At 45.4% G+C, this 10,407-nt stretch overlaps 2 protein-coding genes and 1 long non-coding RNA gene across 5 annotated transcripts; 1 reads left to right on the top strand and 2 right to left on the bottom strand.

Moving 5' to 3' along the window:
- Positions 1-304: 304 nt before the first annotated feature.
- On the bottom strand, positions 305-2,333 carry LOC123449614. Its single transcript, XR_006632029.1, has 2 exons — positions 2,204-2,333; positions 305-677 (listed from the first exon to the last, which is right to left on the bottom strand). It is a non-coding gene; the product is annotated as an uncharacterized LOC123449614 (long non-coding RNA).
- A 165-nt stretch (positions 2,334-2,498) lies between these two features.
- Positions 2,499-7,012, top strand: LOC123449612 (UDP-glycosyltransferase TURAN). Of its 3 annotated transcripts, none has more exons than XM_045126895.1 (17): positions 2,499-2,742; positions 3,418-3,575; positions 3,828-3,861; positions 4,039-4,094; positions 4,168-4,302; positions 4,770-4,918; positions 5,012-5,101; positions 5,189-5,255; positions 5,335-5,398; positions 5,489-5,588; positions 5,713-5,879; positions 5,959-6,069; positions 6,138-6,199; positions 6,273-6,325; positions 6,409-6,484; positions 6,654-6,782; positions 6,864-7,012. In XM_045126895.1, the coding sequence occupies exons 2-17, from the start codon at positions 3,465-3,467 to the stop codon at positions 6,873-6,875; spliced, it is 1,416 nt and encodes a 471-aa protein (XP_044982830.1). In that variant the 5' UTR covers positions 2,499-2,742; positions 3,418-3,464; the 3' UTR covers positions 6,876-7,012. The 3 variants fall into 3 exon arrangements, with proteins under 3 accessions (XP_044982830.1, XP_044982828.1, XP_044982829.1); XM_045126893.1 differs by having other exon boundaries at positions 2,500-2,742; positions 5,483-5,588; XM_045126894.1 differs by having other exon boundaries at positions 2,500-2,742; positions 3,391-3,575; positions 5,483-5,588.
- Positions 7,013-7,293: 281 nt separating this feature from the next.
- On the bottom strand, positions 7,294-8,928 carry LOC123449613. Its single transcript, XM_045126896.1, has 2 exons — positions 7,588-8,928; positions 7,294-7,488 (listed from the first exon to the last, which is right to left on the bottom strand). The coding sequence occupies exons 1-2, from the start codon at positions 7,804-7,806 to the stop codon at positions 7,294-7,296; spliced, it is 414 nt and encodes a 137-aa protein (XP_044982831.1). The 5' UTR covers positions 7,807-8,928.
- Positions 8,929-10,407: the final 1,479 nt, after the last annotated feature.

Here is a 10,407-nt window from a genome sequence, read left to right as displayed (position 1 = left end):
GATGCCCTCGAACTCGTTCTCGTCCCAGAAATCGAGCGAGGGGGTGGGATTCGGGGGCGTGGTGGCGGGTTGGGGTTAAGGCTAGGGTTTGCGGCAACGGTGGTGTTCACGGGAGGGGAAGGAGCGGAGACAGAGACGGAGATGGGCGGAGGGGGCGGGAGGTCGAGGTCGAGCCCCTCGTCGTCTTCATCGTCGGAGGACACACTGCAGCTCAACCAAACACAGCCTAGACTGTCACAGTAACGGGACAGAAAAACAATTTTGGCACCGCCATTTAAGTATGAAATGTGAGTAGACTTTGTAATAATACCACTCCCACAAATTTCATTGAGAACCTCCAACAATAAAATTAAACATCACAATCACGATGCATACATGTTACAAGTTATCTCTGCTTGCAGAAATAAAATAATCAGCTAATGATGATGCATATCTGAGTTAAATAATTTGACATACGAAAGGAGGACTCCCCAAGAGTTTACGTGTTGATAAAAAAAGGCTTATTAAATACATAGTCCAACACCGCGTTGTCAGCATTTAGCAGACATATGCTGCCCCGAGTAACGAAAATCGATATCCATGAATTTTGAGAACTTTCCCAAGTCAAGCAACTCAATGAGTGGAGCTCATTGAGCAGTACCTCATAGTTGTCCTGATATAAAGGACACACTGCAAGTCTGCAAACAGAGCAAACACAAATTCATTAAGTTTCTGCCACGACAATCATCCTGAAAAATGAACTGAACTTTGTGAAATAAACATTCTACTATACTAGTGCCATACAGCTAATACGATGATGCTAAAAGACACAAGACAGGGGCACAGCAGAACTGGTATCTGCTCCAAGAATCCAGAATTTCATGAGGCTATTTTAAGATTTTGAGGGGCATCCTTCCTCCAGTGCATGAGGTTATTCTATTTACACCAAGTGTGAAACTGTAACAGAGAGGCCATAAGATGATAAACATCTATAGATGTAAAAGAAGTAAATAGTTTAACTGCCATGCATCTAGCATGCATATGTGCTTAACACGATGACTGATATTATACCACATATAAAGTTACACTACTAACATGATCCTACTCACGATAGTTACTTCAGAAATGAAAAATCTGGACAGGATGACATAATCAAATGGATAACGTACTGGAAAACAACACCTCTGGTTGGTACTATAACAAGCAGTTGAAACCATATTATTGTGCAGCAAGTGTATCCATTGGTACCCACTGCCGCAATAACTACACTTTTGTTGCATATTCTGCATATTGAAGTCCTTTGTTTACCATCTTGGATATAGAACACATTTTAATTGTTGAAAAACCAATTTTCTAGCTTAGTTATCTGTTCTGTAATTGTGGCAGTTAACAAAACAAAATAAATTTAGGGCATGTAGAACAGGGACATTCGGAGCAGCTCAATTTTATGATCATTCACAGCAAATAATTTGTGAGACAATAGTGAACCCTTTCTGTTGTTTTGAGGCGTGACAAGACTGTTGAAATGTATAGTCCGTATATGAAAGTGAATAGCATATACTGTAGAAATGTACTCCAGTTCTTGCTCCACAATCTGGCATATCATATGTCGATCGCTTGAATCAGTTCAATAATGGCAGCAATTTTATCATGTTTGAGGCTTCTTCCATTCTAAGTTCTTATCTGCAGCCGCTAAATGTATCACACACAGAAATCAGAATGTCGGTCCCAGATGACAAACTTGAGAACTGGGATGATAAGCTTCTGTTATGTTTCAAACCATCCATGGTCAAATTCTCCAATCACGTTAGAATAAATAATTGCTCAAGAAGTAAGCAATATTCAAGAACACTGACTCAATTAGACATCAAGAAGAGAAACACGCCACATGATACACTTTGCTGCTTTTATCAGCCACCGGAGTGTTCTCTATGATGGTTATCCTTCGCACTGCAAGATTCATCACCATTGTCCTCTGTGTCCTTGTCCTCCCCTCTAATCATATGCAGAACACATTTCACAATGTTTCCCACAGCAAGCTCTGCAACGAATTTCCCACATAGTTTAAAACTACTTGTAAGCTAAGGCATAGCCGGAGAATGTCGAATCCCCACCCAGAAATATTCGGGAATTTAAGTTTTGGGGATGGATTAGAGTTGCCCTAAGCGCGCAGCGCATATAGTACAGAAAATAGCTTAACAACGCTAGGGTTGTGCGGGCTCACCGACAAGGTTGGTGTAGATGGGCTGCTTGCCGCGAGCCGCCGCCGACCCGCCGTCGCGATGCATCGGGCGGAGCAGCCCGGCCTTCAGCCGCCGCCGTCTCCCGCAGAGGAAACCCAAGGTTGCGGCCGGCCGTGATGGAATGTTTCAGGGAAGGCCCCGACGTGGGTAGTTATCGCAATTGGACCCGTCAATGACCCTGACAGGCGGGGCCACCAGTTCAGGACTTCAGCCGTTTTGGATCCGAACAGAAGAGTATAGCAGCGCTCCTCCGTCCCCATCGCCGCCGGTCGCTGCCAGTCCGCCCCCTAACCTGAGATTTTGGGCCGGCCCCAATACTACCGCCGGCCACTCGTCGTCTCCACGGCTGGAGCACGCAACGGGGCCAGCGGAAGGAATCCACCGCCGCAGCGCCGCTCGTTATACCACATCAGGGAGGCGCCCGCCAGGCACATCACTGCGGTCCGCGGCAGCCCAGGAGCAGTCCTGCCCGACGACGGTCGGCATCGGCAGCCGCTAGCCTGCCAGCAGCGCGACGGAGGTAGGTTGTCAGTCCCCACTCGAGCACTCCCCGATTTTTATTGATAGAAATCAGGCACTGGATCTGGACAGAATGAAGATTAGCGAATAAAACCGTGATTGGATTGTCGTGTTTCCTCCAAATACACCTGTAAAAATTACAGACCTCGGCTCGTCGTTTCGTTTCCGGACGGATTTTGCTGAGCAGCCGGTAAGATACAAGTGTAAAGTAAACACCCACGTATTTAATTACAACCATTCCAAGCGCGGCCTTGGGTTAATTGTGTCATAGTGTGAGTCTGACATGTCGATTTATGACAGATTGATTCATTAGGGGTTAGGGCAAGGGGCTAGGATTTCTGTGCCCACCGTGACATTGTACAACTAGGATGCTTAATGTTTAACTGATTTATTGATAGAATGTGAAAAGATATTGTATAATTGTAATGAAGAGGACCGGAGATGTTGCCTTTTTTCTCTTGAAAGCATGAAGCAAAGAAGAAGGCTTAGTTGTTGAACATATGTAGGCTTTTCTTATGTAAAGCTCAGGATTAATCGTGAATTTTAATATGTTTATAATACCATACTGGTCTATTTCTGTTGTGCTTTTGTTAAATTAATTCCATGCTAATATGTTGGCATGCCATATTTGTGGTAAAAAAATCTTAAGGTGGACCACCGTGTTTTCAAATCCTAGATCCAACACCGCGTCCCCCTCCCTCGCTCCCTCTGCACGAAGGGTCGATGGTGATGGCGGAGGAGGCAGGAAGGAGGAAGCGCGCAGCGGTGGTTGTGTTGGGCGACATCGGCCGCAGCCCGCGCATGCAATACCACTCCCTCTCCCTCGCCAACCAGGTACTCATCCATCGAATCCGTAATTGCTCGTCTGTTTTGGTTGGATTGGACTAGATGACTGTGCGGTGACGCTACAGTGTGTCAATTGACTATGAACATTTACCAGGCATACTGTGTGTGTATTGTTTTTCAACTAGTGGAAGAGATTTTTGAGAGCATTGAGCGAAACATTCTAGTGTGCCAGCATAGTTTTTTTTTTTTGGTGTGTTTTATTGTATCTTAGACTTAGTTGTTCGCTATTCTTCTTGACAGGCCGGCATGGAAGTGGACATTGTTGCAAACGGAGGTATTCTGTTCTTCACAATTTCGTTTTGCTGCGAATTCTACTGCCAAACTGTTGAACGAAGCCATCTGTTTCCTAAATGCATGTTAAGGAGCGTCATACAAGCCGGAGTTTCATCAGCTTTCAGTGTTATTTTTGTTGAGATCTGACCTTCTTATTCTATTCTATGTCTATGAGCAGGAAGTGATCCCCATTTATCATTGAGAGAGAATCCATCAATTCACATACATGAGATGGTATTGATTTTTTAAGCTATTTTATTTTCTCTATTTTCTCCTACTACAGTTAACTTCCAAGTTTTATCTTCAGAAATCAGTACAGTTATCAGGAATTTCAAAGATATCTGGTGCCCTGGCTCTGCTACTTAAAGCTGCCATCCAGTTTATCATGCTGATTTGGTTTCTCTGCTTTAAGATTCCTCGCCCTGATGTCTTCATTGTTCAGGTAAAATTACATACAGCTGTCTTATTTGCATATGTGGTTCAGAATTACCTGAACAGTATGTCTAATAACTACCGTTTTCAGCAAATTTAGTTCCTTTTTAAGAGAATTCAACAATCAAGAATTTGCACCATGCTAAGTCATAGTAGGCTTACTGTGCAGCTTAAGTTTTAAATAGTAACAATCAAGAATTTGTAACTTAAGTACAGTGACCTATTGTTGACACCATTCTCATTTTGTCAATACTGATTGTAGTATACTTACGAAGTTGTTTACTCTGACCCTTACTTTAGTTACATATAAAATGCTTCAGTCTCATCTTGTCAAGTTTTAATCTCATAGGGTCTCTTTTGATTTATATTTGTAAAGATTTATTTTTGGTAATAAAAAATGTCAAAATTTAGTTATCGTGTTTCACAGTAACAATGAGAGACCTGATTTGTGTCATTTGACCATCTTTTGTCCAACAGAATCCACCCTCTGTTCCAACGTTGGCTGCTGTAAAGCTGGCTAGCTGGCTAAGAGGCGCTAAATTTATTGTGGACTGGCATAATTTTGGATATACTTTGCTTGGATTGTCTCATGGCAGAAGTCATGTAATAGTCAAAGTCTATTTCTGGTAACCCCTCCAACCATATTTGCTTATCTGCTAGACTGCTAGTGTATCCTATTGGTCATGTGTTTTAATTAGTGATTTCTTCATGTATTCTAGGTTCGAGAAGCACTTTGGGCGGATGGCTGATGGTGCCTTTTGCGTTACGAAAGCAATGCAACATGAGCTTGCTCAAAATTGGGGAATCAAGTAAACAAATTGAACTTCCAACTTCTTTTTTCATAAAGGCTATTGTGCGCATGCTGCAGTTTGTACTAACATAACCACAATTTTCAGAGCAACAGTTCTTTATGATCATTCTCCTGAATTTTTCCATCCTGCTTCCTTGACTGAGAAACATGAGGTGAGCATCTGTTGTCCGTTGTTCCCTCGCTACTTGCAGTACTGCATATCAGCATTTGTAGCCTTAACACATGAAATAGTTGTTCTGCAGGTTGGGTAGTTCCATTTGTGGTGCTATGGGCAGTGCTGATTGCATATCTGTTGGTATGTTGGTCTCCATTCAACCGGATTTTTTTTCCTGATATAAGCATATTCCAGTTTAATTTAATTTAATTTGTTCTCTCTTAGAAAAAGAAGTGGAAGACAAGAACACTACTGTACTTACTAGCAAGATTGATGGTGGAGTTTCTTTGAAGCCTAATAGACCTGCACTTGTTGTGAGCAGCACAAGCTGGTATGTTCTCCTGGACTGAGTGGACCCTGTTGTTGCAGAACTCTTTATGTTCAGCTCACGTGATTATTGAGCACATAGTTAAAAATCTGGACGAACTTATAAATCTTTGCCACTTGCATCCCAGGACACCAGATGAAGATTTCAGCATACTTCTGGAAGCAGCACTGATGTACGATAGACGTGTTGCTGCAACATTAGGTGAAGAGGATTCAATGGACGAGGGGCAGCTTTGGATTGATATCAAGAATGGGAAGCAATTTGATTACCCAAGATTGCTTTTCATTATCACAGGTATCACACATTCCGCTATATTTTCTCGAATTACTAGGTTTTAACCATTTTTCTCATTTTCATAAATTTGATACTGAAGGTAAAGGGCCTGATAGGAAGAAATATGAGGAGCAAATAAAAAGGTTAAAACTGAGACGCGTTGCCTTCCGGACTATGTGGCTTGCATCGGAGGACTATCCTCTATTGCTAGGTATGCCAGCAACTTGCCAAAATAATTTTGTACTGTAGCATATATGCTGATTTTTTGAGCAAATACAGGATCAGCTGATCTAGGCGTATCGCTGCATACATCCTCGTCAGGGCTTGATCTACCTATGAAGGTTACTCACAACATCTTCTTAAGGATGTAGGAATTTTTCTTTTCTACATTGTAACTTGAATGGTTGTTCTTAGGTGGTTGATATGTTTGGATGTGGATTACCAGTTTGTGCCGCTTCATTCTCCTGGTAACCCGTGTTTCTAGATGTTTGAATTGTGATGCTTTGGTGCTGGCCTTTTGGTTGCTCTATATACTTTTTTCCTTGTGCAGCATCGAGGAGCTTGTGAAAGTAAACAGCAATGGACTTCTTTTCTCAACATCTTCGGAGCTCGCAGATGAACTCATGGTGAGGGCCACTTTTAGTCTTTTATCTTCTGTTTCATTTCCCTGTATGACTACTTGGGTCATTGTTGTAATGCATTTTAAAATTAGTACAAGTACCTTCCATCATGCTTTGTTTGTTGATCATTAAAAGAGACACTAACTACTACTATTGCAATTGAAATATGATGCAGATGCTCTTCAAGGGATTTCCGGAGGAATGCGATACACTGAAATCCCTGAAGGATGGTGCGTTGAGTACAGGATCATCTTCCAAATGGTCAACTGAATGGGAAACTAACGCACTTCCTTTGGTGAACCAGGTGCTAGCTCAAACCTGGCTTGCTAAATGTATGCTGCATTCATGAGATTAGAGCTTACCTTCTTTCGTATGCAATTTGCAGGTCATAGGCTAAAATAATCAGATGTGCAGAAAGGATGGTTGGGTTGCCTTCCTGAATATCTGCCAATTACATAGTTTATAGGTGTAATTCTACACTTGAGTGACCAGATGTACATTCGATGGTCGAGGAGAAAGCATGTTCATATATCAGTTTGCTTGCACCAGATGCTACAAGCGCATTGGTGTTTGTCTTTAGGATAACCTATCACCAAGTCAACTGTAAAACTACTCAAATGCCCAGCTACATAACGGTAGAGGACACAAAAATCGTAGTGTTACAACTGACAAAACATTTTGGATACAGGCATGTACATGTACCCAAACAAAATTGTATCGTGAGCCGGCCCTCCTTCTCCTCGTCGCCGCCATCTTGTGAGTTCAGATCTCCAGCACGATATCTGGGGAAATTGAGGTACACATTAGGCTCTGGATCAGCTCGCAAGCATTGGCACTTTGTCAAAGATAAGCTTACACTCTGAATCTGTTCTGATCCATTTGCACCCTTGTTCCTCACACGTCGCTACGCCTCTCCAGGGCAAATGCGCCGTGCGGTAGCTCTTGATCGTTGCCTCTGACATCGCCCAGTTATCGCCGGGCATGTCGTCATAGGGCGATGGCCAGGGTACCTGCCATGAAGAAATCCATGCATGGACATATGATGAGTATTTAGAACACATGATGTGCGGCAGTAGGAAGATGTTGGGAAAAACGTTGGGTAACAGCACCTCAGTGGGTTTGGGTTCATGCGTCGTTCCCCTGAAGATTGGTCTGGGCAGGAAGCTGCTGAAGGCAATTGACATGAACTTCCTGAAGGACCTGTGCTTGACCATCCCTCTATTCGGGGACCTCTTCGGCGTCAGGTTTTGACTCTTGTCTTCCTCTCCATCCGCCGCTGCTGCGGCCATGGCCTTGGCGCTCATGAGCAATGTGAGCTCCTCCTGCATCTTCTGCAGATCGCCCCTGCGGCCTTTGACTGTCCCGAACGTCCCGATCGACAGCACTGCCGGGCACCAGTTGCTGCGGAGCTCGTCATCCTGATGAGGTTCACCGTAACCAGAAATGTCAGCTGCTGCTGCAAGATGGAGAGAAAATGTGATTTCCAGTGGAAGTGTCAAATTATGCACTGAATATTCTCAGGCTGTAGAGAGGTTGAGCGTGCCACTTACGTCGACCCCAACGTGCGCCGAACCCTGATCTCCTGTTGCTGCAATGTGACCCGTGAAGCCTGGTGTGCACCCGGCTGAAATCCTGAGGCAGCAAAAACAAGAAGAATTAGCCTCCTGTTCATATGCCATTCATTGAGAGTCACAAGTTGAGACGAACACAGAAGAGAATGCTTGCGCGGTGCGTGCGTACCCTCATGAGGTGCTTGTGGTGCTCTCTTGCAACAAAAAGTTGAGGAATTCTATGGAGTGGACACGGTAGCCAACTGATGGATGGCACGGGCCCATATATAGCGGCACCAGAGTACGTGTAGGCAACTTTAGAAGAAGAAGAAGAAGAGGGTACGTGGAATGCAGGTTTAGCCATGACTCGAGCTCCAAGGCGCTCACTGTTGACGATAGAATTTAGTAGTGACAACTTAGATGATCGGCTGTATGGCCGGGTTTTGGAACCCTCGTTGTTCTTACCGATGCCACTAGTTCGGCATGGCAGGCACGCCTTGTTAATCACCAATCTTGCACGTGGTCATTCTCATTCGTACCTTCACAGAGAGAGGGCAGGTACGAGAGATACGCGGAGAAACGGATGGCCACTGCTCTGTCCAGCGAGCGGGTCTGGGTTAGTTTTCAGCCTCCTGCCTCGAACCATTCCCGTCAACACTGGGGAAATCCTTGAGATCGGTAGGGTGCACCGAAAGCCGAGAAAGGATGTAGATGGCGTCCAATCCCATGTTGTCTTCAAGAAACATGCATAGCCGCAGCTTGGTGTACAGTACCCGTACTCCTTTGGGCCTTGTTCGGTTGCAACAGATTTGAAGGGGATTGGAATGGATTAAGGAGGATTAAATCCCTGTAAGTCAAATTCCACCTTAATCCTCTTCAATCCTCTTGTGATGGGGATTAACCGAACAAGCCCTTGAGATGCCTACTACTCCCTCCGTTTTTTAAATGTAAGACCTTTTAGAGATTTTACTATAAACTACATACAAACTAAAATGATTGAATCTATGTTTAAAAAAATGTCTATTACATCCGTATCTACTTTATAATGAAATGTTAAAAGGTCTTATATTTAGAAATGAAGGGAGTAGTAGGTACTTGAATCCTGGTGGTGCTTATCCATGCCACTACTGCTTCACCAATGTCATCGCCTCGCCTGTTACTACGTTGATGATCCACGTATCTGTATCTCCCACGTGGCGTGGCCGCATGGGTGGGCAGGACAGGACCGAGGTGAAGCGCATGGCCAGCGCTGCGTCCAGCGAGCTGGGATGCAGTTTTCACAGGCTCGGCTGGACGAGTGGACGTACTAGTACAGGTCTCTACCTCCAGCCTTGTGAACGGAAATACGTATACCGAGGAGGGTGCGCCGGGAGTCGAGAGATAGTTTGGGTTGCCGCAGTCCCCGAGGAAGGTAGTCGTGTGCCGAATTTAGCCACAGCTTCTCATGCACTCATGTTGTGGCTGCACTCCCTCGGGTATACGTTTTTTTTTTGCCTTGGAGTATCTATAATCGGAACCATTAACCTCCACAAACGTCTGAGCAGGTCGTCCAATCACTACCGGTCACAAAATTATGACCTAGACAGACTTCTCAAACCGGCCTATAACATCTAGGCTAACCGGCATCCTCAATCTCCAGCCCAAATATGAGGCAGATATAAGGAAGCGCAGACTGCTATAATACTTGCACAACAAAGCTACAATACACATGCTGATACAGTATCTGAAGAAACTATTCTCCACGCCTCGGGCCTAGGCCCCCCTGACCTAGGTCCCGGATCCGTCATTGGGGGAGCCCGGGCGCGTCCAGGCACGTCCACCCACGTCGGCCTGACGACTTGGCCTCACGTGGACTCGTCCGGAAAATCAGACGGTCCGACGGGTGCCTCGACCTCGACGCGGTGTGAATACCGCGTGGCACCGCTTCGGCTCCTCGCCCGAGGTCGGGGCCGACTATTTAAGCCGGCCGACACCTCTAGCCCTAGCTCATCCGCCTTCTCCTTCTCTCCGTTGCCATCCGATCCCGCGCCTCCTCTCGCAGTTTCCTCTTCGTCAGGATGGTCTGGCGGCTCATCACCACCTACACGCAGCTCTCTCCGGAGCGGCGCCTTCAAATTGAGGCAGATATCCAGACTCGCTGCGCCGCCCACATCGCTACGGGTCTTCCTCCGAACTCGCCGGAGACGAAGGAGGAGGAGGGGGAGCAGCAACAGGAGGAGGAGCATCTAGAGGCCATGGAGGAGGACGACTAAAGGAGGAGGCTCCGGGCTTAAGCATGGTGGAGATAGAAACAGAGTTCATCGTTGCCCAATCGAAGGAGATGGCAGAGCAGCATGCCATCCTGGATTCCATCCGGGACGAGGCCGAGGTGGAGGTCAA

Source organism: Hordeum vulgare, chromosome 4H (assembly GCF_904849725.1).
Source record: "Hordeum vulgare subsp. vulgare chromosome 4H, MorexV3_pseudomolecules_assembly, whole genome shotgun sequence".
Taxonomy (NCBI): domain Eukaryota; kingdom Viridiplantae; phylum Streptophyta; class Magnoliopsida; order Poales; family Poaceae; genus Hordeum; species Hordeum vulgare.
The sequence above is the reverse complement of the archived record's forward strand: the minus strand, read 5'-3'. Positions and strand labels throughout refer to the sequence as shown.

What these genes read in the sequence shown, in the direction of transcription:
- LOC123449613 (XM_045126896.1), bottom strand. Translation starts at nt 7,806, where the DNA reads ATGCAGGAGGAGCTCACATTGCTCATGAGCGCCAAGGCCATGGCCGCA. An exon ending in ATGAACCCAAACCCACTGAG is followed by an intron (nt 7,489 to 7,587) that starts GTGCTGTTACCC and finishes TCTTCATGGCAG; the next exon opens with GTACCCTGGCCATCGCCCTA.
- LOC123449612 (XM_045126893.1), top strand. Translation starts at nt 3,465, where the DNA reads ATGGTGATGGCGGAGGAGGCAGGAAGGAGGAAGCGCGCAGCGGTGGTT. An exon ending in TGCTGATTGCATATCTGTTG is followed by an intron (nt 5,399 to 5,482) that starts GTATGTTGGTCT and finishes GTTCTCTCTTAG; the next exon opens with AAAAAGAAGTGGAAGACAAG. An exon ending in TGTGCCGCTTCATTCTCCTG is followed by an intron (nt 6,326 to 6,408) that starts GTAACCCGTGTT and finishes TTCCTTGTGCAG; the next exon opens with CATCGAGGAGCTTGTGAAAG.